General features: G+C 48.8%; 1 protein-coding gene across 3 annotated transcripts; it reads right to left on the reverse strand.

The window, feature by feature from the left end:
* ACAN (aggrecan) lies at nucleotides 1–24,736 on the reverse strand. Of its 3 annotated transcripts, none has more exons than XM_040077333.1 (18): nucleotides 24,664–24,736; nucleotides 23,783–24,154; nucleotides 22,950–23,124; nucleotides 22,293–22,420; nucleotides 21,417–21,710; nucleotides 19,127–19,684; nucleotides 18,445–18,619; nucleotides 17,891–18,018; nucleotides 17,469–17,762; nucleotides 17,116–17,307; nucleotides 15,283–16,995; nucleotides 13,762–15,114; nucleotides 5,549–5,662; nucleotides 3,177–3,335; nucleotides 2,755–2,837; nucleotides 2,298–2,442; nucleotides 1,533–1,715; nucleotides 1–112 (listed from the first exon to the last, which is right to left on the reverse strand). In XM_040077333.1, exons 1-18 carry the CDS (start codon nucleotides 24,731–24,733, stop codon nucleotides 24–26), a joined length of 6,225 nt encoding a protein of 2,074 aa, XP_039933267.1. In that variant the 5' UTR covers nucleotides 24,734–24,736; the 3' UTR covers nucleotides 1–23. The 3 variants fall into 3 exon arrangements, with proteins under 3 accessions (XP_039933267.1, XP_039933266.1, XP_058278356.1); XM_040077332.1 differs by having other exon boundaries at nucleotides 15,175–16,995; XM_058422373.1 differs by lacking the exon at nucleotides 5,549–5,662 and having other exon boundaries at nucleotides 15,175–16,995.
* Between the last annotated feature and the right edge of the window lie 2,936 nt (nucleotides 24,737–27,672).

Consider the following 27,672-nt stretch of genomic DNA (forward strand, 5'->3'; position numbering starts at 1 on the left):
CCCCCTCGCTCTCTCGGCCCGCTCTAATGGATGGGTCTGTGCACGGCGCTGCCGCTGGGTTTCGACCGGCTCCTGGGGCTCCTCTTGTATAGCCTGCGCTGGTAGCTGGAGGCTGCGGAGGAGAAGAAAAGGCACCTTGTTGGCAGGAGCCGGGACAGAGAAGCCGCTTGTCCCACGCTGGCCGCCCGGGCCCCTGGCTGCCTGGAAAAACACGGGCAGCCGCAGGCAGCGCTGCCCGGGGCCGGCTGTGTGTGCCCCGGCGCCAGCCCGCCCGCACAGCACAATCGGCCCTTCTCTCGCCCTGCCCGGGCTGTGCTGCACCCAGGGGAGAAGGTGCCCGAGAGCCCGGGCAGGAGAATCATCTCCACGGCTGCTTGTCCCATCCCTTCCCTGTGCCCAGGCAGGAGGGCAGCGCTTCCCCATCTCACCCACTGCTCTATGCATCCCTAAATCCCCAACCCCAGTATGCTTTAGTAGTGGGGTGTGCTCAGGTCATAGGAGGGGGAACAGCCCCGTCTGGCTGGCAGCGGCAAGGCTGCTGCCTGATCTTTGCTGCCAGTCCCCCTGGAAGCTGGCGTGCTCTGGTGTGATAATTGCAGGAGGGTTTTGGTGGAAGCAGCAAAAGCTGGTTGGGAGCAGACCAGGTCTCTTGATCGCTGGCAGTCCATGTCAGGAACAGCCTGCATCTCTCCAGACCCACAGCAGAGCCAAAGGAATCAGCATCTTGGTCTGCACCAGGCAGCCGCCCTTGGACACCTCCTCCATCCCTCCTCTTTTCATCTCCTCCCTGGGGGAGAGGTTTGTCCCTTAAGCCCCTATCGGCTTTCCCTGGCTATGGGATCATTGCTTAATCTGCCTTATCTGGAATTGCCCAGCTGGCAAGGAGACCACTGGACAGATGTGATTTGTCTGAGGCCAACAAAATTCTTGGGAAGCTGCAGGCAGTCAGGGATGAGACAGGGGTGTAGACAGGCCTGGGAGTGGGCTGGGACACCAGTGAAAGAAGGCTGACAGCCATCAGCTGGAGGCCTGACAGAAGGAGAGTCAGGAACCCAGCCCTGTGCCTTGCCTTGTATCTGCTGCAGGACTCCTGTCTGCTCCCAGGGTAGGGGGACACCGGGGAAGGGCTTGTGGGTCCCATAGCTCTCCCATCCTATTCTCTCTGTTGATGCAGGTTGTGCCAAAACTCACCCTTTCAGAAGCCATTTCTTTTTCCTTCTCTGAGTGGCTTGGGCCATTGGTAAGCTCCCTGTTGCCCTTTCCTGACTCTGGAGTTGCCCCTACTCTGCCTTGGTGGGTCTCCAGGGCAGTCCTGCAAGCCAGGCTTTGTCCACACCTGCCTCAGAAGATGTCAGCTCCCATGGCCCCTCACAGGGGAAAATTCCAAGAAGTCAAGGGAACCGTGGTGTCCCCTTCTGCCTGGCTCAGAGACATCCTGCACCCTGAGATGATGCCCCTCATTCCCAGCTCCTTCCAGCTGCAAGGAGCCCTCAGCCCTAAGCTGAAAGTGAAGGGACCCAGACCAGACGTACGGTTTAGGCAGGATATCCGTGGCTCCTCCCACTGCCCGTTGGGCTGGCACCGGATCGTGGGCACGTGGCGCTGGATGTAGCCTTGGTCGCACTGGTACCGCACCATGGAGTTTATTTCATAGCGTTCCTTCTTCCGACCAAAGGTCCTGGCATTCTCCACCGCAGGGGGGTCCCCACAGGCCACTGGGGGAGATGGGCAGAGACGTGGAGGGTGAGTGAGTGAGTGAGTGAGTGAGTGAGTGAGTGAGTGAGTGAGTGAACACCTGCCTGGCTGAGCAGGCAGCTCACACCCAGGGCAGGCTGGGCATGCACAGCCTCGTCATTCCTCCATGAATAAAACCTTCACTCCCTTTGAGATTGCCTCTGTCCACTGAGCTTAGGGGGGATATGGAAATTCTGTGACTTGAAATTAAGCAGGGGTCTACCTCAGTGCTCCACTCCTGCCTCCTGGAGAGGCTGTGAGAGCTGAGCGTCACAACAGCTGCCTGTGTCTGTGGGAGGGCACAGAGCTGGTGTGTGGGAGTGATGCTGCAGCCAAGGTATGACTCCATCTGGGGATGTTGAGCCTTAATGGCTTGTCCTATTTATTTTCAAGTCCTTGTGAAACCTTCTCCTCGAGCCAACTTCTGTTTCTAATTCCTTCTATCTCTTTGATCATGCTTTGCAGTAGCAAAACCCACATTCCTGGGCACTGGGCTCTCTGCTCCAGACCCATGGCCACCTACGGAGTCCCCCATCCTTGCCCATATGGCAGAGGGTGCTGACCTGTTCCTTTCTTGCAGGTGAAAGGGAGGTGATAGTTGCAGGGAACGTCGTTCCATTCGCCTTTCTCGTGCCAGATCATCACAACGCAGTCCTCGCCCGCCGAGAAGAAGTTATCGGGTTGGTTGGGCCGCCAGTTCTCGTATTGCTGCCGGGAGAGGACAGTCCTTCATCTAAGGTTGGGCCCTGGTCTCTCCTACTCCCTCCTTCATCCTCACCCCACCTCTCTCCAGCAGAGCCCATGTGTTGCCAGCACTGCCCCTACACCAGCTGTTTCTGTTGTGATGCTGCCCAGGACCTGACCAGCTTTTCTAGAGGCTTGGAAAAACCATGAGCCCTACAAAGTTTAGGATTGCCTCCACTCAATGCCCAACCCAAGCACTCAATGTGTAAGCCGTGGGGCCCTTCCCACCGCCCCCCAAAAGCTGGTGCCTGCTCGTGCCGTGGGCTCCAGGCTCACCAGGGAGTGCCCGTCAGACCAGCGGAAGTCGTTCTCCACAGCTCTGTCACTGAGTCCAATCCACTGGTAGTCCTGTGCATGACCTGGAAGAGCAGGAAGGGGAGTAAAGAGTCATGGCTGTTCTACACATTGCTGGAAGCATTTCTTTGCCATCTCAGCTGTCCCTAGAGCCTCTGGGTCATTCAGCTACCTCCCAGTCAATATTCCCTGATGCCCTTTTTCCTTACATCTTGTTTGTCCAGCTCCCTCCCCACTCAGCCTGAGCATGGGTGCACCCCTACAAGGATGAGGCTTTTTTAGGATTCCTATGAACACCAGTGGGGCAAATGGTGGTTTTTACACCACTCTGGATAAATCTGCCTGTAGAGTCAGAGTCCAGTGGTTGGAACCATGCCCAGCCTTAGGCTGTCCTCAATACTCACTGTTCACAAATTCTTGTTCCTCTGGGGTGATGATACTGCTCAGATGGGCTTGATGTTGTCGGCATCTGGTCTCTGCATCCATCCAAGTCTCCCTCTCTTCAAAGTGCCTATAGCAGTGGCCCTGGAACTTGGTCCAGCCTTCCTCACAGTTTTCCAAGTCTGAAATATACAGAGGAGGGTTGAGAAGGAGTTGGTGCACGTGTCTGAAAGCTTTCAACTCACCTCTTAGTAGCTCACGTTCCCATGGCATGGGACAACCCATGGTCACGTTCACTGAAAAGTACACCCTGACACAGTTGCCTGTAGGAATTCCCTGGGAAAGTTGTCAGGACACATCCAAGACATACAGAGAGGGCAGCCTGCGTGGAAGCCCCTGTGTCTGCACACAACCAGTGCTACTGGAAAGCTTGAATGATACAGACTTATTCCTGAGAAATTCAATCCCTGTGTAATGTTCCTGAAGTCTGCTTTTGAGGAACTGACCAAACAAGAACACCTCTCTTCCCACATTTGCTGGCCTGCAGAGTTTTCTTGCTTTGGAAAAAACCCTCCAAACCCCAAACCCAGATGTCCAGAATCAATGCATATGTGTTGAAAATAAGAGAGGGGACCACCAGGTTTGGGTGGTTCCGCTGCTTGGTGTGATTCTGGAGCTCTGGAGGAGAAACAAACCGACCAAGATGGGTGAAAAGAAATGGAGACAGAAACTTACCATAGTGGAGAGAGAGAATTAAATCTCAATGAAAAAGCTTGGAGGCTGCTAAAGGAGTACAAACATTTCTCAGCTTTTCAGAAGATCTTTTACCATCTGAGAAATAGTGAGGAACTGAACACACTTATTAAGAAAAATAAAACCACAGATGGGGGAAAGTAGAGACAAATGGAGAAACCACCAGAAAAGACCTTCAGCTGTTCCCACGCAATGCAACACCACACATCTGTCTGCTACATGTGACTGAAGGAAACAGAAAACAAAATGTGTTTAATCTCAGCCTTTCAGATGCCTGATTCTTTTCTAGGAAAAAGGCCATGCTTTCCTACATATTTTTTTCTTACAGGTGAATATGATGACAAATTTCTTGGAAAAGAATGATGAAGATCTTGTTCCCTGGTAAGGACAATTTCATGGTGACAAAAGGGCCTGTCTGTGTGCACTGTTCTGTTGTTCTTGGAGACCAACAGCAGTCTGTCTCATGGGATTGTGAAGATTTACATGCCCCGTGAGTTTTGGGGCACTGGTTTCCTCTTGCATCTCCCAGGCATCAGAGCCCATAATTCAGAGAAAAGAGAAAATCAAGTCTGGCTAGAATGAAACAAGATTGTAAGAAGTCACAGGGTGGAAAGCCTCTGGTTGCATTACAAGGATATTCAACAACAGGTATCATGGGTGGGTAAATCAAGAACTGATGAGGTTGCATTGGAAAATTGATGTTAAGACAGCACAATTCCTGCCCAGAAGGTCCAATGGTCCTGAGCCTTCTCCTTATGGTCTACTCCGTATTTTCATATTGGAAGCAGAAAGAGGTGTGGAGAAAGGGAAGGAGAAAATCCAACACATATTATCATTACTCATGCCAAGGTGAAGGAGATACTGCAACCTTATTTCTCTTTTGTTTGAGTAAGGCAGGAGATCTTCCCCTCAGCTAAGCTGATAAAAGTTTCATCAGCTTTAAGGAAAAAAACCTCTTTTTCTTTACTTGTAGAAACAAAAAGAAGTATTAGTGCAGGTCAGAATGCCTAATTTTGATGGAAATAGGGGTTGCTTCCCGTTTTCTCAAAGATACATTCCCTGCTGATTTTGCCACAGGAAGCCACGTTGTGGAGATGACAAAAATATCACGCTGTGCCAAATCAGTGGAGATTCCTGGAGTGAATGATACTTCTCTCAGCTGTATCTTCCCTGAGAGAAACACAATCATTTTTCATGGCTCAGTTGAAGCATCCTTCCACGAAATTCCAGTCTAGCAGAAAAAGTTTGCCTGGGGTGAAGATGTACTCAGAAAGTTCCCTACTGTTACAGATGAACAGAAAGACCCTTGACCCAAAGAGACAGCAACTTCTATGATCAACATTGTTATGATCTGTGTGGAGCTCCACCAAAGAAACTTAACAAAGAGAAAGCTGAAGAAGACACCAGAAGCTCTTAGGAATCTTAGAGGACATGGTGCTGTGAAGGACAAACTTGTCAAATTAGACACGCAAAAGTCTCAAAGCTTTTCCCTTGTGTGTTTTAAGCTGCTGTTAGATGTTAGGTTACTGAGATGAGGGCAGCACTGATGGGAGCACTGGGGACCAGCTTTTTTGGGGGAGGTAGTGTGGGAACAGTGTGGTGCAGCAGTTAGTAGGATTAGCTGAAGCCAGGGAGGCCGTACCGATCTCACACAGGTCCCCTCCGTAGCTGGGAAGGCAAAAGCATTTGAAAGAGTCGATGCCATCAACGCAGGTGGCTCCGTTCAGACAGGGGCTTGAGTGGCACGCGTCGGTGTCTGCAAGAAATCAAGGGCTTCCATTAGGGCTCTGCGAGGCAACTCCACCAACAGGAGAACTTGTTTCCTTGCTTGTTTAGGAGGGAATGTCGGTTGTTTTGGGGGGACTTGGGAGGGTTGTATCTCATAACATAGTGCCACTGCTGCTGCTGGGAGAATGAAGGCAGGAGGCCCAACCCACCCTACAAGGAAGACATTGGTTTTCTGATGGTTGAACACCACTTTGAAGGTATCAACAAAGTTCAGCAGGATGTATCCAACACACAGCTCTGGCTGCGGTAATTCTTCCTTGTCCGCTGCCTCTGCCTGATGCATCAAGGGTGCAAACTTGTGCCTGTGTTTCCACCAGCTAAAGGTCTATGAGGAAGAATGTGGAATTCTTCCACAAGAGATGGAAACATCCTCAAATAGATCTCTATCTCCTAATCAGCATTCCTGGTTGTACGTCCTCACTAATAGTTTCTTCCTAACCATAATTTAGATGAAGTTCTGTGTCAAGAAATCTCTTCTCAGTGAAGATGAAGAAAGTGCAGAGAAGGAAAAAAGTGCGTCCAAAGGTGGTTTAGAGCCCCTTAACTTTTTCTCTTTGAGACCTGGCTAGGCGTGCTTATTCCTCAGTGAGGGATACTGGGGTGCAGTGACATTTTCTCCAGACCTGTCCCCACTGTGTGCTCTTCTGTTTGTGATGAAGATGGAAGAAGCTGGTACATCTTTTCCAGCTGTGGACTCCATCTTGGTGGAGAGAGCTTCGGAATCAGAAGAAGGGTCATTCAGAATGGAAAGATTTCAGATGCATTCAGCTCAGAAACAAGGAGGAAGACTAAGTAAGAAAATGGGAACACATCCATGCGGGCTGGGTTCGATGATGGCTGGTTAGATCCTCATGCGAGACAATGTTTCTTTCACACTCAGGAGAAATGTAAGGCTTTAGAAGTGATGACTAACACTCCATGCTCTTCTTGTGGACGACAGGGTTAGTGAGGAAACATTCAAAGACTATAAACATGCTGGCTGTGGAAACAGCAGAGCAGAGACTCCCCAGGATCTGTGTTCATCTTCTGACTGGGGTGTATTTGGTTGGATATTGTTTTCCTGGAGCTGAGGCCCAGCTGCTCAGTGTCCCCAGGCACAAGAGAACAGATGGGCGTTATACCCACTGTGGCTGTCTACTGACTCAGTGGCTAAGGTCTAATACGTCATCTGAAAGCTGACATGTTCTGTAACATGCCTAAGTGATGGAAAAAATCCTTGTTGACCTTGGATGGTAAATCCATGTGTGCTTTTGAACAAGGAGATTGTCATCTTTACTCTAGGCTGTACCACTGTGAGCAGTGAAATCATTCCTCAAATGGCTGATGAGCCTCTTACTCCAATTTTGCAGTTCTTCTCTGAGGGAAGGAATTTTTTTCACTCTGGATTTCCCTTCTAAATCTCACAAAAGCTTTTTGGATTTCTTTGTTCACTGAAAAATGAAGATAATCCCTGTTTCCATGATACTAGTAAATACTTTGAGACTTCCCAGAACAAAATGGGAGTCACAAGCCTAGAGGAAGAATAGAGGAGCTGAACTTGGCTGAGTATTGCTTATTAGTCACACTTGGAGTTCCTAGAAGACAGAGCGCATAAAGAAAAACAAGGTATCCTGAGGCGTGATTGCAACTCAGGAGGCTCTTTGGGCTTCCCAACAGCAGTGGCAGCAGAAGTTCACGTTGATTTGGGTGGGCTCCAGCTGAACACATAAGGAAAGGCTTTCCTTCATTCGTCAGGCTCCATGAAGTGTAAGGAACACTGCAGAGGTGGGAGCGAAGCACTCACACGAGCTAAAGCTGGGTGTTTAGCGGGGGATAATGAGCCTTCAGCTGTCTTTGGCCATGTGGAATGGAACTTGGCGTGTCCAAGATCTCTTCTGGGATGCGGGAGACCCGCTGTGTGCTGCCATCCCCAGTCTTGGAGGAGAGGAGAGCAGGCACACATGTGCAAAGTCATTGCCACAAATTTCCAGCTGGGAAATAAGTCTGGAACAGAGTTTTCTTTTACAGATATTGCATATAATATGGTTTCACATATTATATATGCAGTAAAAACAAATCTCTGATTATAATATATATGTTACATATCTCTCCATACATATACATATATATTTTTATATATAACACGTAGAGAAAGGTTGTGTGCTTGTAGGTAATGGAGAAACAAACAACAAATATAAGTGGGATAAAGACAGGTTTTTTCCCCCTCAAGATTGTGCTTCAAATGTCTGGAGAGAAGATGTTTTAAACACGTAATGATCATAAACACCAAACTCCCCTTCAGCCTGTTGGGCTGCTGCGGCAGTGACTCTCTCTCCACCTAGATGCAGAATCACTTAACCAAGCTGACACTGGAAAACTCAAATATATCCGTGAGTTCAGAGAAAGCATTGCTGATTCTGGTCCTCCCAGAAAATCTGGATCTCAGAGGTGTTCAAGAAATGTCTGAATGGTAAGATTAACAATGCAGTTGCCTCTGGAAATCCTGGCAAATTGGTTTGTGAGTGTTTTTAGGACAAGGCATCTAAGCCACAAACACAATTTACGGGAGGTGAGAACTCCATTAAAAAAAAAAAACACCAAACCTCATCTATCACACAACACTTAGGGTTTTTTTTTGTTTTTGTTTTTTTTTTCTTTTTTTTCCCCCTTTCTTTCATAGTCTTTTATATACTATAAAAGTGTCTGGTTCCACATTGTTTAGAGCTGGATGGGGTTAGCAAATCACCGCACACCTCTTCAGCCGGCTGCAACACGCTGGGTGTGCCAGCCCCGCTCAGCACGGAGCGAGCCCCCACCTCCGCCGCGCTGGCTGCCAGGTACCTTGACACTCGAGGGTTTAGACACGAGCTATTTATTTGCTTGGCTGAGCAGTCATCCAAAAAGTCAGCTCTGCTTTGCGATGCGGCTCAAGCGCTTATCAGCTGACAAGGAGACAAGACCGCTGCTATTATTACCCCGAGCTAACAAAGGACAGCGATAGTGGAGGAATGCAGAAGGGAGGCAGCCCTCGCCTTCAGGAGCTGCAGCTGTAAAACAAAGACGGGGAGAAAACGCCTCGGGGTGCCAAGAATAGGAAACCCAGTTAGAACATGTTATTAACTCACTTCTTGAGGATAACGCAGAATTTGCAATTCTTCTAAAGAGGATTCATACTGCACTTAATATTGCCCTGAAGTTTCAAAAATTCCACAGTTCTACTTTCACGACAGTTTCTGATTTTTGCTACTAACGGGACCCAGGGTTTAACTTTTAGATTTTTTTTTTTTTTTTAAATAAACCAATTAAAACAAAATGGCCGATGTAAACCAGGTCTTGCATCTGGAAGATGTAAACAGTTGGCTGGAGAAAGCAAGGGGAGTTACACAGCTGAAACACAAAGTTTGAATTTGTTCCACCATTTTCTTCCTAAGACTTCTCCTCCACTGCCAGATATGCACTATATTTAGTCAGAATAATTTTCTTTTGGTGCAGCTAAAAACAAGTGAAATATTCTTGTCATCGCTGCCCATGGTAGGGGGAGGTTTGAGCTAGATCATCTTTAAGGTCCTTTCCAACCCTAACCATTTTATGATTCTATGATTCTCCCAATGCCTTTGAAAAAATGTTTTGTACTAGATCATGGAAATTAGAAAGAGAAACCTGGAAGAAATGAAAGAAAAACAAATTGGCCCTGGTTTTGCTCAGAAGGCAAATGACATGAAAAAGTGAGCATGCAGTGTCAGTGGTGAGAAGGAAATGCTTTTAAAATTCTTCATCTCAAGCTGAGACAACAATACCAGAAACAATGCTACCATTTCCTAAAACAGTGCGGTCTGTGCATTTCTTTTCATGGCTGCCTATATGGAAGATGAGCAAGAACATCCATTGAACAAGGTCAGCTTTGTGCTTAAAACATCTACTAAGGGGCAGCAGCTGGTGAACAGAGGATGCTATCACTCAAACCCTGAACAAACTGTAGTTTTCCTGAAGCTGTGAGTAACAGGTTTAATAACATATTCTATGATATTTCTATATCCTCCTGTTTTCGTTCTACAGGGCAGAAGAGGTCAGAGAGAAGGGCAGGGCATTTTCAGGATGCCAACAGTGCCTGTTGTGCCCCTCACCCTTTCTTTATAGGCCTCCTTGAAAGTGCAATTATCCAAATGGGAATCAGAGACCAACTAGATAATTATCTCCTAGATAATGGGGGGAAAAAAAATCCAGGTACAAATTAAATTTGCTTTTCAGAATCTGCTGGGAAGTTCAAACTACTGATCTGATAGCTCAAACATCTAAGAAAAACATTGGAGCAATTGAAGGGTGACTCCGAGAAGAAAAGAATAGGAGGAGTTGGGGAAACCAGTTCTCTCACATTTTAAGTTAAATGCTAGTCTTGAACATCACATAGCCAGCTACTGACTTACAATGAGCAATTAAGTCATTAAAATAATTAATTACAATAATTGAACCAAAGTCTCCATGCAGCAGAAGGGACAGGCATTGCTGCAGCCTTAAAAAACTCTATTTTAGTAGAGACCATCAAGTTTCCAGGAGGACCTGTTGATGTACTGGAACCTTCAATTTGTCCAACGCTCTCATGGAAGAAGAGCTCAGGAAATTTGGATATCTTTGTCTCCAAGTTATTATGTGTAAAAGTAAATGGATGTGTAAATAACACTAGTGCAAGGCTGTAGGTTACCTCTGCAGAGGAAGGTTTTGTTTAAGCAAATTAACTTCTGATGCAGAGCAGACAGCGTGTCCAGGAGACATCAAACCATCTCTCAACCACAAAGGGTCTGTGCCTCTCAGCCAGGATTGGGACCTCCATCTCCTTCCTGAGAGCATAATTTGCATTCCACATTGGGTAAAACATTCTGGATTCAGGTGAATGTTTTCTTGACTTCTCTTCTGGATGATTTCCTCTGGACCAACAAAATTTGGACTTCAAGATTGTGGAGTATGAGGAAAGACCTTTCTTTCCTCATTTGTATTCTGACCTTCTGCTCTGTGGGGCCATATGCAACAGACTTCATGGACTTGTTTCACCAGAGACAAGCAAAATTTAACATGAAAAGATGCCATTTCAGCACATTTCTCTTTCCCCCCGCAATTGGAGTGAAGTTTTTAAGTCACTGACTGGTCTGAGAGCTCCAAACCGCAGCCTTTCACTGAAGTGCCAGCATGTATTTTCAGCTAATAATTATTTGTCTTCAAATGCTACCAGAAGCAAAAAGACCCGCTGAGTTGGCAAAAGCCTGGGTGAGGAAGCCAAGCCTATGGACAATTCTTTCAGCTTGTGGAGTTCCTGTCCCCATGAAGAAATCAAATGCCGACTAAAGCCATGTACATGACCAGCCTTCAGTTTGGTTAAAAATTAAAACATACTGGCACTTCAAGTGTTAATCTTTGGTCCTCTGGCTCTGGCTTTTAGAGATACTTTTAGGCTCCAGCAGAGCAGAATAATATCATTCTTCTTAAATCATCCCACTAAATAGACTGCTGGATCTAACAGAAACTCTCCAACAACAGGGCCAGAGGGCAAAATCCACATTTCTTCCCGTTCCTCACTCTAAGCTCCTGTAAAGCTGAACCAGCTTGACCCGTTCTTCAATGTCAGTCAAAATCCATCACATTTCTTGGGCACCCACTGCACCCTACAAACCCTGAGCACAGCACAAGGCATGCATATGGGAGCTGATTTTTATTGCAAGAGCTAAATTTCAAGACTGGGAAGCTTCAAATGAAAAGGCAGCCGCAACATGGGAAATAGCATTTTGGGATCCAGCCTACAGTTCTTCCTTGTATACTTTCCATGTTCACAATCCCCAGAGCTCTGTAAAGAGTGACAGCCCAAAAAAGGAAAACTAGGATTCCTTTTCTTTCTTTCTTGTAAATATATATATATATATACACACACACACACACACACACACACACACACATATATATATATATTCTTCTTTTGTCATCTCTTTGCTGTAATTCTCTAGAAGATGTTTGTCTTGTTTTAGGGGGTCTTTTGAGTTCATGGTCAACAAACTTTTCTGCCACCTGGATAACTTCCTTCATTCCCTGACCAGGACTGCATTTAGCTCTGTAGGGACGTTGTAGTAAAGTTTACCGATAAAAAGAGAAGTTTTACACTAAAATATCTTCCCTGGTGGGAATACCAGCCACACACATGTGTTCCAGCCCATTTGTAATTTATAAAGTGTACAATTAAACTTCATGCAGTGGTTGCTTACCTCTTGCTGTCTCCTGCTAAGAAACCCCAGCTGCTACATTGTCCTCTCTGTGACTTGCAAATACACATATTCCAGTATCAGAACATTTTTCAAGATTCTTCACACATGAGCTGCTGTACACATGGTTTTCTTTCAAAATACTTCACAAAAATGTTGGCTAACAAATGGTCTGAGGAATCTGGCAATCGCCTTGTGGTTAATTTTTAAAAAGAAAAAGCAATGGAATAAAATCCGTATTTTGGGGCCAATATTTTTTTAATTTTTTTTTTTTTTTTTTTTAAGTGAGCCTCACTGGCTTCCTTCCTCCCTCTCAATGCTGCTTTTTCTGCTGGCTTATTTTTGTCTCTGGGCTTGGACGTGGCAGTGGGCATGGCCCAAAAGCAGAGCCTACTTTTGCAGGAAGGGTTTTTGTGTCCACAACTGCCGCGAGCCCTGGGTGCTGTGCCAGGCTGGAGCAGCGCTGTGGGAATGACCCTGCTGATGTTCCCCCACCACTGCTGTGCTGTGAGCAGGGCTGAACAAAGGTTTGTGATTACCTGTGCTCTCAGGGGGAGAGAGCAGAGGGAAACGCGGTGACTCACTGGAAACACTTTGGGGATGGAAATGACGTTAGAAACCAGGCTGAGCTCCACAAAGCCCTACACTTACAGACCCTTACCGAGTCCAGATCTATCTGCGCTGAGTGGTGTAAATTGACCAAAAGAAGCAGTTGAGGAGGTAATGTGGGAAGGGGTGGAATTGATGGCACTTTTGCCAGAAGGAAGTGAGCAAACCTCTTTGCACATACATTTTGTACCATACTTATCAACATGTGGCCCTACATGAGCATGGGGCCCTTTGAGAACTGAGACTTCAGGACATTCATACAACAGCACAAGCACTGATGGCTTTCCAAGGAGGCTAGTCCCCAGGTGCCAGCTTCTGATGGCAGCAAAGGGAAACCAAGCTGTGTCCAGGGATGCTGCTGGACATCCTTTAATACCAGGACCGGGCATCTCCCTTGGCCAAGAGGCATAATGTCTTGCATCTCTTTTTTTTTTTTTTTTTTTTTTTCTCACTGCAGTGCACAAATGCTTTCACAGCATGTGAACTCTTCTCAGGAAGTGCTCGTCAGAATGCCAGGAGAGTGTTTTCACCATAAATGGTTAATCGGGGTTAAATACTGTGTCTGTACTCGGCAACAAGGGGGCCCAACCAAAGACAGAGCACTAAAACACTAAAAAGGCAGGGTGGAGGGAAGGGCATTTATCAACAGAGCTGACAAAAGCTAGTGATGCTCTGAGCATTATCTCACACGTTTATCCCATTGTAGCTGCAGAGAGCACCATAAGATACAGACCAGAGGGTGGCCACATGCTGAGCAATGCTTGGGGCTGTAGGCAGCAAGTCAGCCCACCACAGAAAGAGAAACGGGACTGAGACTAGCAGCCCAGCTTCTCCAACTTCTCATCTGCATGCAGGGTGGAAAACTCTGGCAGGTGGAGCCACTCTGTGGAACATTGGAACAGGCTGCCCAGGGAAAAGTTGAATCACCATCCCTGGAGGGATTTAAAAGACATGTAGAGGTGGCACCACGGGACATGGGTTAGTGGTGGACTTCGGCAGTGCTGGGTTAATGTTTGGACTTAATGATCATAAAGGTCTTTTCCAACTGAAACAATTCTGTGATTCTGTGATCATGACATGTGGAAAACCCCATGTTTATGGCTTTCCATCAGAACAATGTTCTGCTTGAGTCTGCTTCCGTGTTAATGTTCTCTGCTGTATAAAAAACAAAAAAAGTGACAGCTATGCCCCCTCCTTCCCTTCCACAAAGCTTTCCCTTCCATATGAGACACATTACCTTCTGTAGTGGGTCCTAATGCGTCAATTGCTTCTTGTGAGACTTGGGGCAGGGCAGCAGTGGTGGTGGCCTGCAGATGGGGATTGTCTGGAGCAACAGCTGTCTCTGTCTCTTGTTCTGACACCACAGGAAGGGAAGGCTCCATTTCAAGCTGAGCCTCTTCAGGGTTCCTGAGTCCCTGTGTTGGTTCAACATCTGGAGTCCTGGTACTAATTACAACGTCTGGGACAGAGGTTTCCCCTGAAATGCCTGCGACAGAGTGTGTCACAGCTCCAGATGTTGTGTCAGGAATCTCCTTCTCCTCAGGAGTAGCAAAGGGCTCCCCGCTGGCCGAAGATGTGGCAGCTGTTTCGATGTTAGCAGCAGGCAATGCAGATACTTCCCCACTGGTTTCACGGACTGTGGACGCTTCTATGCTGATCTCTGGAAATGTCTCACCTCGGGCTTCTTGACTTGTGGGTGTTCCTATTCTAATTTCTGGAAATGCAGAAGTTTCCCCACTGAATTCTTGAATTGTGGATGTTTCTATGAAAATTTCAGGATAGGCAGATGTTTCGCTCCTGGCTTCTTGACTTGTTGGTGTTTCTATGCTAATCTCAGGGAATGCAGATGTCTCCCCACTGATATCATGGACTGTAGAAGTTTCTATGCTAATTTCAGGAAATGCAGATGTTTCACCTCGAGCTTCTTCACCTGTGGATGTTTCTATTCTAATTTCAGGAAACAGAGATATTTCACCACTGGTTTCATGGACTGTCGAAGTTTCTATGCTGATTTCAGGAAACGCAGACGTTTCCCCACTGGTTTCATGGACCGTTGAAGTTTCTATGCTAATTTCTGGGTAGGCAGATGTTTCACCCCTGGCTTCTTGATTTGTGTATGTTTCTATTCTAATTTCAGGAAATGCAGAACTTTCTCCACTAATTTCATGCACTGTTGAAGTTTCTATGCTGATTTCAGGAAAGGCAGATGTTTCTCCACTGGTTTCATGGACCGTCGAAGTTTCTATGCTAATTTCAGGATAGCCAGATATTTCACCCCTGGCCTCCTGGCTTGTGAATGTTTCTATTCTAATTTCAGGAAATGCAGACGTTTCCCCACTGATGTCTTGACTTGTGGATGTTTCTATTCTAATTTCAGGAAACGCAGACGTTTCCCCACTGATGTCTTGACTTGTGGATGTTTCTATTCTAATTTCAGGAAATGCAGATGTTTCCCCACTGATTTCTTGACTTGTGGATGTTTCTATTCTAATTTCAGGAAATGCAGATGTTTCCCCACTGATTTCTTGTATTGTGGACGTTTCTGTGCTACTTTCAGGAAATGCAGAGGTTTCACCACTTATTTCTTGACCTGTGGATGCTTCTATGATAATCTCAGGATACCCAGATGTTTCACCCCTGGCTTCCTGACTCGTGGATGTTTCTGTGAAAATTTCAGGAAATGCAGACGTTTCCCCACTGATTTCTTGGATTGCTGATGTTTCTGTGTTAAATTCGGGAAATGCAGATGTCTCCCCACTGATTTCATGAATCGTGGATGTTTCTATGCCACTTTCAGGAAATGCAGACGTTTCACCACTGATTTCATAAGCTGTTGATGTTTCTAGAGAACCTTCTGGCAGTGCAGATGTTTCCCCACTTAGTTCACCAGATGCAGAGGCTTCACCACTTGGCCCCAAACTGTAGGGAAACGTGACAGTTTCCCCACCTAGTTCCTGTGATACTGTTGGTCTTGTCACCATTTCTACTAAATCAGAAGTGACTAAAGTGACTCCTGGCAGCCCTGAGGCCTCCCCACTGATATCAGTCACTGCTGAAGACTGTCCACTTAGATCTGTGGCTCCAGAAAAGTCTCCACTGATGTATGGAATTCCAGATGGCTCTTCACTCAAGTCTCCTGCCCCTGAAGGAAACCCACTAGTCTCCAGAGCTCCAGATCCTTCCCCAGATTGTCCTCTGTCCCCAGAAGTAAATCCACTGATTTCTATTATCCCAGATGGTCCTTCTCCCACTTCTTGTGCCACTGAGGTCTGTGTTACCACTTCCACCAAAGTAGTATCCACAAGAGACACCGTGGGAAAGCCAGAGGAGAGTCCACTTTCCTCTCCAGACAGCAGACCACTGGTGACATCAACTCCAGAGATGTCTCCGCTGCTGTCCGTCACTCCACTCGGGTATCCGCTCATCTCCAGCACTCCAGAAACACTCCCACCAAAGTCTACGTGCCTGGAAGACTCACCACTGATGTCTAGACTCCCAGATACCATGCCTGATCCATCTTCATCTCCTGAAGGCAATCCACTGGTTTCCAAAGTCTCTTTTGCTTCTGCTCCTGTCATTGGCGGGGTTGCTGTCACTTCCTCCAAAGTGGCATCTACAAAGGTAATGCCAGAGGCCCCACTGCTTCCATCAATACCAGAAGTAAGGCCACTTAAGTCCACCAGGCCACTGATCTCATGTGTTCCAGAGGTTTCTCCGCTGGCATCCAGTCCTGAGGGGAACCCACTCAGTTCAGACCCTCCCGAGGGTGCCCCAGAGGGCTCCCCGCTGTGCTCAGCTCCTGAGGGTAAGCCTTGGATTCCACCACTGCTGTCCCACTCAGAGGATGGGAGCCCTGACAGATCTCCTTCACCGCTGACTCCGATGGACCCTTTTCCCTCCTCTCGCCGTTCTGTCACTGTTGTTACCACCTCCACTAACGTGGTATTCACCAGAGAGACGGTGGGAAAACCAGAGGCGAGTCCGCTTTCCTCTCCGGATGGCAGACCACTGACTAGCTCAGTGCCAGAGATTTCTCCGCTCACTCCAAAAGGCAGCCCGCTGCTTTCCACTTCAGATGGCATCCCACTAATCTCTGGTATCCTTGAAACAGACACCGATATCTCCTCCTCTGCAGAAGGCAGGCCACTGATATCAACAACGCCAGAAGACACACCACTCAGCTCTCCTGAGGGCAGCTCGCTTTCTCCAGGCGGGAAGCCACTGGCGTGCAGGTCTACTGACGGTAATCCACTCTCTCCAATCCCTGAGTGGTCTCCACTGAGTTCAAAAACTCCAGAAGCTGGTTCTCCGCTTGTATCTGGAACTCCAGGTGCCCACCCGGATGTCGAAGGTTCACCACTGACTTGATGCTCTCCAGATTCAATCTCCTCCCCTGACACTTCGCTGATGGAAGCATTGGTACTTGTTTCCTCTGGTACTATGGTAGCTGGAGGAAAAGCTGATGGACTCACTGGAAAAGAAAGAGCAGACAAAGAGAAGGAGTTGGGAAAATTTTTTATCGTTTGTGAGGGTCTCAACCCTACACCACCAGCCCAGCATGATACAGGCTACGAGGAAGCTCTGAACCCACCTGAGAGCAGTGAGACATCGGTTGGGAAGACCTCTGTACCCCAGGCTGTCTGATTCTCAGGTTGAGTGGCAGACTCCGTCTCCACGGTCACCTCCTCCCCAGAGGGCACCCCCTCCACTCCAGGGATCACTTGCATTGCCAGCACATCTTCAAAGAACGGGGTGACCCCCTCCTCCTCCACAGGAGGCAGAGCTGGAACAGAAGATTGGGAGAGGGTTTCCAAAAAATTCACAATATAAGACGCTGGTGAGGTTCCTCACTCACACCGGCACCTCCACATGCCCAGCCTCCCTTTTGAAATCCCTTTTCCCGAGGAGCCAGGTTTCTGCGCCCTGCGAGGGCCGGGAGGGTACCTCTGAAGCAGAAGGCGTGGTGCCGGGACAGCGGGTCGGGGAAGCCCGTCTGGTTTCGGTGCTGGTACACGGTCCTGACGCCCGGCGCGTCCCCGCCGCAGGCGGCCCGGGGGCTGACGATGGGGTAGCGCAGGCTGCCGTCGGCCAGCCAGCCCGCGTAGCACCTGTCCAGGCCCTGCTTCCAGGCGGCGTGCAGCTGGCCCACGGAGGCCAGCGTGGCGTTCTGCCTCTCGCAGTACTGCTGGGCTTCGGGGAAGGTGAACTGCTCCGGCTGGGTGGCGAAGAACACATCGCCTGAGGGATGGGAGGGAAAACACCGCGTGAATCCCTGCATCCCAGCCATCTACAGACAGAGGAGGAGGAGGAGGTGTGGAGCGCGTTCTGGCTCCGCTGCAGCGCCCAGGGAGCGGGGGAGGATGTACCCTTGAGCCTGTCGATGTAGCAGTACACGTCGTAGGTCTCCGAGGCTGGGCGCATGCCGTATGACCGCACACCCGGAGCGTTCTCTTTGTCTCCTATGCAGTTATTTCGGGGATTCACAATGGGATACCTACCGAAAAAAGGAAGAGAGGAGGCAATCCAAGGTCAGCCTCATGTAGCCAGGACTGAAGGACCTCAGTGTGCTTGGGAGCGGGACGTGAACTCTTCACTGTTTGAGGAGCTCGGAGCCCTCAGTGTGACTCGGAGAAAAGTCCTCTTGCAGCCCGAGACAATAAACACAATTTTCCTGCTACTCTTCCTACACACCAGGGAGGCTCACTGGTGCAAGATGTATACACAGGTTAGGAAATGAGGAAAAGAAGCGGACAAGAACACATCTGTTGGCCACAGAATATCATGGCCTAGAGAAAATTTTGGGTCAGCAAAGCTTTCGATGTTGATGAAGAGAGCAGCAGGACAAACCAGAGTAAAAGCTCAATTTCATGACTGAATAGACATTTTGAAGGGTGACTTCCCCAGGTCGGTGTAACTTTACCTGACTGTCTGGTCCCGCAGCCAGCCAGCATCACACTGGTCGAAGCCAGCCTCGTAGGCAGCCTGGAGCTGCTGGGGGGTGGCGATCACAGCGCTGTTCTCCAGGCAGGCCTTCTGGGCTTGGACAAAGGAGAAGGCGTATCTGCTGGTGGCTGCACGGTAGTGAAACACCACGCCTGGGGGAAGAGAAGCTGTGGTGAGACAGCAGGTACAGGACCCCCCTGCACTGAGATGCGTGACCAGAAACAGTCTTCCAAAAACCAGTGCAAGGACCAGGCCCTCTCAAACCCCTTTGGATGGAAATGCCTCATTCATGGAGCCCTGCTGCCCCTGAGGATGATGTTCTGGGGATCTCTTTAGCCCTCCCATAAGGTCTTCTTGCCTTGACTTTCCCCTTCCCTGGAGTCAGATGGATATGGGAGAGCAGAGCGTGACCACTGCAGCCCAAGCATCGGCCAGCTGAGCCCTGGTGAGCACATGATGCGGTGGCCCATAGCCTTCTCCTCTCCCCTCCTGCCCTACTGTGATGGAGGGGCTCAGCCTGTCCCTGACCCCGAACAGGTCTGTGCACCTCCAGGGACCTGGATGCCCTCTGTGATGGCAGAAACTCAGGCTGTTATCAGCTGAATGGTAACCTCTAGAATGAACAGACCTTCAGGCTTCTCGGAGTCCTGGTGACTTACCTGTGGGGGAGATGGGCTGCTCGGGAAGGTGACCAGCACCGGGGGCAGCTGTCACTCGCACAAGCTGATCCTCCACTGTGAATGGCAGGGCAGACTCCAGTCCTGGTGTGGCAGTCACCTCCGTGACCTCTTCCACTGAGATCACCTCTGCTGTTTCGGTGGCACTGGCAGTGTCTAAGGCTATGGTGGTGATGGCAGTGCCTAAATCTATGGTGGTGGCCTGTTCAGGAACAGTCCACACCGCTGTGACATCTTCCCTGGTCACATTTTCCTCCCTGGTCACATTTTCCTCCTCTGTGGTGGCTGTCTCTACGGTGACAGCGGTGGTGAAGAGCTCGGGCAGGGCAGTGAAGCCCTCGTCCAGCCTGGTGGCGGTGGGGCTGATCTCAACGGGCTCCAGGGTGGCGATGCTGCCGCGGGCCTCCTCCTCCGTGGCGTTGCGCGACAGAGGCAGCTCCACCTCAGTCTGGGTGACGGTCTGCACAGTGAAAGCGCTGCCCAGCTCGCTCCCTATCTCGTCGATGAACTGCCCTGGGACCAGGCTCTCAATGTCGTCCCCTGCATCAGGACACAAAGCAGCAGTCAGAGAGGACAATGTCAGTCTGATGAGGTGAACTGCGCTGGGGCTGCCTCCAGGAAGCAGCTGGGTATCTCTGGCTCTGAGAGGAATAGGGAAATCGTGACAGATTGGTGAAAGAAATGGTTTTCCTTCCTCCGCTGTGGCTCTGCACAACGCCTCAGCACGGAGGGCTCGGCCACGAGGCACTGAGCAGCCTGATGCTCCAAATCTGGTTAATCAGCGGGGACGCTGCCCGCGCCCCTTCCAGTTCTCCTTCCCGGGAACACCTTGCCCATACCCAGGTCTGTACTGACCTCTAGTGCCTGCTGCAGGGAAGTTAAGGTGGACAGAGGGAAGTCGGGGAGCTCGGATAACCTCCATGGCAGACCTGTCTGAGCCCTGAGAAAGACACCTGGATCCTCACACTCGGTGCGTGAAACCTCAGCAGGGATCACGATCTCCTTCTGCTCTGCCCAGACGATGACTTGAGAGCTCAGCCCGTATGAATATCCTAACCCATTGCCAGGACAGACAAGGTCACTTGCTGTACCAAACATAAAGCTCCCACCTTTCCCCTTCCAAATCACTTTCTTGCTCAAGTCACATCCCGTGGGTCTAGGAGAATGTGCTTAACATGTCACTGAGCAACTCAGCTGATGAGGACAGTGGTTTGCAGAGCAGCATGAAACAGGACTGTGAGGGCAGGTAAGGGAGGGATGGACCACATTTTGGATGTGCAGCAAGGCAGGTCTTGGCTGGGGAGGAAAAAAGTATGAGGCAATGCCTGGGTTTTCCTCTAATAATACTTTCCCTGCTCTATTTCCAATTTCATTTTACTACTAGTTCATTTTAGCCAATATCTTTCGGATCTCAAGGGATTCAGAGATTTCTGTAAAGATGATCAGACAAAGACTGAACATATGCAGCAGTTTCAGAGGCAAACCCTGATATAAACAAGAAGGCTGTGGCTTGCTGGAGCAGTCTTTAGCTTGGCCACGTCACTGGGTACTTCCACAGGTCTGGGAGATGTATCTGGGCACAATAGGTCTGATCAGAAGGGTTACAGCACATACTTAATTTTTTTTTATTTTTTAACCATGGCTATCCTATTTGAATGTTGGCCTCTGGTTGCCCTGGATAGACCATATATCACTGTGTTTTCCCCTCTTCTTTCTGCAGAGAGAAGTGTGCAGTTTCCCTTTAGAAGAAAAGGGGAGCAGCTGGGAAGCTCTTCACTTGCTGGGTGCAATTTTAATCCACTATTTCCAGATACTGTGTCAGTCTCAGATTTATCCCAGCATGGAAACTCAGTCACGCATCTGTACCACATCACATCTCATCACTGCACACATCTTCAGGGTCAAACCTGTTCAATTTCTCCTTCACTTCCTTCTCCAGCATTCAAAGTCTTGTACATGAAGCACCTGAGCTCTGCTTCGTGTCTCCAGGAGAGCTTTAAAAGCAGGAGGGTACGGGAGGACTGGAGAGACACGGACTGTGTTACACCCACCTCCGCAGAGCCCCCCATGTACGGGCCGAGCAGCCTTTCTGGATCTGCTTTCTACCCCAACACCAGCAGAGGACTTAGTCCTTCGCCAAACCTGCCTTCTCGCCTCTCTTTTCTATTTAAAAACCCAACAACAAGGAAGCCAGAGGTTGTGTCTGGCCAGGGAGCTCCTCTTTGCCGGCGTGCAGAGGCACTGCCCGGCGCGCCGCGGCCCCGGCACTCACCGCTGTAGCAGATGGCGTCGTAGCGGGAGTCGGGGTGCGGGTAGCCCGTCTGGTTGATGTACAGGTACACCGTCCTCACGCCCACCAGGTTGCCCCCGCAGTTGGGCCGCGCTCTGGAGATGGGGTAGCGGACGCTGCGGTCGGCCAGCCAGCCCGCGCTGCACACGTCCATGCCGTCCTTCCAGGCCAGGTACAGCTCTCCCGTGGTGGCCAAGCGCGCTCCCAGACTGCGGCATTTGTCGAAAGCTTCTTGGAAGGTGAATTTCTCCGGGGCAGTGGCATAGAAGACTTTGCCTGCAATCACACTGTCTGTTAGCACTGGGATTACCTGTGGATTTTGATCCCAGTTCCCTTTCCGTCTCCTTCCCACTCCTAAGAGTTTGGATAAAATGAAGACTTCTGTGTATTAGAGCTGAAATGCAAGCCCGGGTCGATGACTTTTTAAAGACCAGGAGAAAGCGAGTCTTAGGGACCAAATGCAGGTTTGAGCAAAACACGCCACACCAGCCGGAGCCACAGGGCAAGGGGGAGATGAAGGATAATTGCAGTTCTGTTGTGCTGAATATTCCAATGGATCCCTGTCATAAGCATGAATGATTGACACATCTGAATGTCACACACTCAAATGGCTGACCAGGCAGGACGGCGTGGACTCTGGTGGAAGTTAGACACACTCCACCCTCTGTACTGTATTAGTCATTTGACATTAAAATTGTCCAAGGTATAATAAAAAGACTGTAGAGAACATCTGGGCTGGCCAGGGTATGTGCTTTTCCAGCTTTAACCTGTCTTTTCTCTATTTGCTGTTGTCTAATGTAGATGTGATCAAGTCTTTGGCTGCTTCTGCATCTAATGACAATAAAAACCCCAAATCACCTTGCATTTGCTCTGCATAGCAGTAAACATCATAGGTTTCATCTGGCTCACGGACACCGTAGGTCCTCACTCCTGGAAATTCATCCTTGTCACCATAGCAGCGCTCCCGGGGCCAGTGGATGGGGTACCTGAGGGAGAGATTGTGGATAAGGAGTGGGGAGCAGGACTCTGGCAGCCACAGAAGGCTGGGAGGGAGCTGCAGAGCCCTGCCCAGTGTGGTGATTTATAGCTTTTTCCCAGGTTATGGGGAAGGGAAAGGACCATCTGCTGTCCTGCCCTCACTCTGATGGTCCTTGAAACACTGAGCAAAGACATCAGGACAAGGTGCCTCCCCAGCGAGGGATGCACAGCTCAGTCTGGTTGAGCCAAATCTGTGCATCTTGGCACGGCATTGATTTAGTTCAGGGAAGATGGAGGATCAGGGCGAAGTCATTGTCCGCTCAGTTGTCGCCACCAGCCGAGGAGGACAGTGGTCCCTCTGCTTTCCTACTAGAGATTCCCCCTAGCAGAGAATGGATTGCAATCCACCACCCCTCTCTGCACACCAGCAGTTACAACAGCTGTGATTTAGCAACCCTTTTCAGCGGGTGGCTTCATTACAAGAGTCCTTCCCTGACGGTGCTGCTGTGGCATTCCCTTCCCTGCGTGACTTCTCACCTGACAGTCTGGTCAGCCAGCCAGCCAGCATCACACTGCTCGTACCCATCCTCATAGGCAGCCTGCAGCTGCTCGGGGGTAGCAATGACAGCACTGTTCTGGATACAGGCCTGCTTTGCCTTCTCAAAGTTCAGGGTATACCTTGTGGAGATTGCTCTGTAGTGGAATACGATGCCTGGAAAAAAACAATGGACATCACTCACGATCACCAGCCTCTTACCTTCCAGGGAAGGCACAAGAAAAAGGCAAAATTAAACCTTGTCCTGAACAGCCCTGCAGTGAAAGCTGTCTCCCTGCCTTATACAGAAAACAAACCCCACAAACATAGAGAAGGATTGTACAAAACTTCCGTTATTTTATCCACTTATTATTAGGATAGGCTTTGCAACATGGCAACGGGAGTTTTTCCAGAACAGCCCAGTTCTCCAGATGAGGGCATCCCATCTCCTAAAACGTTTGGAAAAAATTAAAGGTCCGATAAGGGCCATGTTCCAGCTTCACCTGCTTGAGCAATAGCCCAGTGAATCCAGTATCACCTCCTGCCAAGGATGTCATCTTGCTGTCTCTGTAACTCACCTTCTGCCAGAAGAGTAATTTTCTTGCCATATTCTGCCATGAGTCATTTTACTGATTTGTTTAGTCTGGTCCTAGCCTGCTAAAATAAATCCTAGCCCGTGGCTTCTGCTCACCCACTCATCACATTATCTGTGACCTGAGAGAAAGGGCTTATTCCTATGAGGAGAACACTGCATGCTCTGCCTGTGTGCCTCTTCCTCCCTTCTGCCCAGGCCAAGCAGCAAGACACAGAGAAAAGAGCAAGGGCAGGATCCCACCTTTCACTAGGACCTCTATTGTGTCTTGTCTGTCCTCAATCCCGTACATCACTTCGCAGCGATAAATCCCGGTGTGGTTGGATCTCAGAGCCTTGATCTCCAGCGTGGCATCGGTGGGGATGGCGGGGTAGTTGGGCAAGGAGATCACCTCCCTGTACTCGCTGTTCAGCCGGATCTTCCCACCCGTGGCCACCAGCAGGACGACTTGGGTCCCGTTGGAGAGCTTGCTCCATTTGATCCGTGGGGTCAGCATGACGCTGGGGTCCTGCTCCTCTGGGATGTTGAAGTAACACGGGATGTTCAGGGAGCTTCCCAGGGCAACACGCAGGGGAGACTGCTCAGGTATCTTGACTTCCAGGCCATCACTACTGTCTGCCAGTTCCCAAACAGAACAATGGTTACATCAATAACACAAGTAGTACAAAATATCCCCTGTTTCCATATGATCCAGTGCCTGTATCTGCTGTGCAAACCTGTACCCACATGTTCAGACATGACCTTTTTGGTGTAGTCTAGAAAGGTAAGTTATGGCAATGGCTGCTTTTGAGATTTGGCCCAGTGCTGGCTATGGGAATGAAGGGAACAAAGGGCTCTGCTGCAGCGTAGCCACTGCCCACGCTACGGGATCACACCTGTAATGTTTCCAAAGGGAAATGCTGACTTTCTCTTAGTTTCCCCATAAATCTGCAGCTATCTCCCTGGCTTCCCAAGCACCAGAGCTGTGAGAGGCTGTGGCGCAGCAGCCGTCCAAACAGAGGAGCCTTGTGTGTGCACAGCACAGATCTTGGGCACATTTATTTCTGGGGGCTGCCCGTCCTTGGGGATGGGACCAGAGTGCAGCACATGGCTCAGTCCTGCTTTGCCGTGCCCTGGACACGTACCTGAGAGCTCCACAGAGTCGGCTGCAGTGATGACTTGCAAACACACAAACACTAATAGTAAAGTGGTCATAATTTACCTGCAAGAAACAACACAGAGAAAGGATTTGTGTATGTTCACAGGCAGCTGAGTGCTGTGGATGCTGCTGTGGGGCAGTGCGATGCTTTCAGCTGCCCCTAAAGCCTCCTACACCCCCCACACCAGCAGGGAAAACCTGTCCTTGGGGAAGGATTCTGCCTCAAAGTGCTGCTTGCTTCGGGAAATCAGTCCATGGGACAAATAAATAAGATGCTCTGCTACGTACAGGAGTCTGAAGTGTTATAATAAATCACTTAAAATACTGCTTTCCCACTCTCTATATTGTGATTCAGTCTTACCTATGGAGCAGAAAGACAATTTTACAACAGGTCTTCACACACCTGCTACGTATTTACTCAAGAGGGACCATCACATCCACTAAGTCTTTGTCTCAGAACAGGAGCTGTCCCACATTGGGCATCCCAAATCAACCAGGCACTGGCTCTCAGGCCAAATTATTGGAAGAATTTTATATTCCTTAATATACTTCAAGGGGAAATTTGCCCTCTGCGTGGTGGAAAACTCAGATGTTACAACTCTTCCGTCCAACGCTCCTGCACTGAGAGCCAGCATATGCTCAAATGCAAATTGATCCAGAACTAATACAAGAAATCCACAGGATACAGTTCTGGGCATCTTAATTCCACCCTAAAAATATCTTCTTGGGATCCCTCAATTAGTCAGAGTGACTTGCTTCTTCTGAAGGCTTCAGGAAAAGAAAGAGTCATCCTGCTGGCATTGAGTGACAGAAGCAATATAGGGAGGCCAGCTGATTTAATCCTAACTGGATTACCATCTGGAATAATATCATGCCATGTTAAATCACCACAAAGACTCAAGTTGGTGTCAATATTTCAAATAAAAACCAGGTCCTCTAGCAACCCAGCACAGGTTGGCATCGCGTTTCAGCCCTGACTCAGAAGGAAGGACCACACCTGCTGAATCACTGGTGTTTCCTTTCAGGTCCAAATGTTGGCTGTTTCACTCCTGTGATCTAGAAAGACTCCAGATGACTTCAGTTGACAGGTAACATTCCAGGTATATGCCTATTTGGCTTGTAGAAAACTCCATTACATATCCTCACTGGCACAAGAAAAGGTCAAAAATAAACCCCATCCTGTACAGTTCAGCATTAACCTTTCACTTCTGAAAAACCTGACCTTCATGCACTCATTCATTTGAATCTGACACACCACAAAACCATATCTTTAGTGAAAAGAGACAGCTCTACTGACAGAAAATAGGGGAGAACAGGGATGGAACACATTGGCAGAGGAGTGAGGAGGTTTCGATTTGCAGCGGTAGGGCTGAACAGGATCAAACGGAGATATCCCATTTTCTGCTGTGCATGGGAACGAAATTTCAGGTAAGTGCTAACCTCAGGGAGAACTCTGGGAGCTGTACCTGTGTTTGGGTGTCTCTCTGGAGAGGGGTGATGCCTGCACAGACAATGCATTACAAACCTCTGCTGCAGATCATGGTTGACTTCACCGTTTCCCTGCAGGGACGGGCAGTGCAGCAGAGGAGGTCAAAGGGTCTGGCAGGCAGCACAGGGTCAGTGGGAGGGGGCTGTGCCCACAGGATGGGCTGCGGGGCGCAGTGAAGTGCCTTCTGCTCCTCAGTAAAGCGAGGGGAATCGGAAACTCCATCTGCTACTGACGAACAGCCTGAAATCAGCCTGGCCGAGCAGGCGTACCCAGGAGTCCTTACAGGGCTGGCTGAGCGAGCTGCTGGCCCACTGATGCTCGTTCATGTTCTCTGCCGGAGCGCTGGGGCAGGTCCCAAGTGCTGAAGCACTGAGTCCATAGTCAGCCAAGATACACAATGGTGAGCCTCATAAATATGTGCTGGTTTGATTGACATGAATTCCAGGCAAAATAATGGAAAATCTGATACAGAGTTCACTTCATTAAGCACTGAAGAATAGATGTAATACTAATCTTAATTAAGGCACTTGTGTATAAAACAGGTGCTTCCAGCCTTTTATTATTTAGCGTGATTCTAAGCTTGTTCGACAAAGCTGCCGGCACGGCTGCGACACAATGCCATTAGATTTCGATAAGGTTTGAATTTTTCAGGGTTCTGTGATATGAAGACGTGTAATGTCAGTAGCACATCCATTAGAATGGATTAGCAGAAGCCAGGCTGGTAGGTCCCTAATGGGATCCATCTGAGGACCTTGAGGGAAATATTTCTAATGGGCATCTACCAGGGTTGGTATTGGATCCAATGGGTTTCCATACAGACTGAATTTTAATAGAATCAAATATAAAATTGTACAAGAGGTACATGGCTGGCAATGGGATGCTGAGTCCTAGAGAGAAGCCACTCAGGAGAGCTATTGCTATTATCCAACAGCAAACTGAACAGGAATTCCTCTCTGTGCATTAGAGGTGAACGATGGGAATACTTTGCACTCCTCTGGGCTTTCATGAAGATATCAGAAAAAGATGGTGAGGAAATATCCACTAGCAAGGATCTGAGGGCTGGACAGGATGCTGTATGGGGAAGAATAGAAAGCAGGAAGTTTGAACCTAATTATTGTAACAAATGAAAAAAAAAAAACAACTGAGAAGTTGACAACTGTGCGCAAATACTGTTTCAAGCAGAGTCTGCTGGTGCTAAAGGGCTCTTTAATCTAACAGAAATTCATGACCAGAACTAATAGCTGGGAGACATATGCTAAGTAAACTCAAATGGGAAACAAAGCCCACATTCTGCACAGTGGGTGATGGATCACTGAAACTGGTACCAAAGGAAGTGATGCAGTTTCTGTCAGGGTGGATCCTGCAAGGCAGAAGGGATTTGGGTAGAGGACACTCTCCTAACCACTAGTAAAATACCTGTTTGAATATTTAGTTATTTAATTAATTAATTAATTAAACAAACAAATAAAACCTCTTCTCCAGACTGCTTAGATGAGATACGTTTCA

Source organism: Hirundo rustica, chromosome 13 (assembly GCF_015227805.2).
Source record: "Hirundo rustica isolate bHirRus1 chromosome 13, bHirRus1.pri.v3, whole genome shotgun sequence".
NCBI classification, from domain to species: Eukaryota; Metazoa; Chordata; class Aves; order Passeriformes; family Hirundinidae; genus Hirundo; species Hirundo rustica.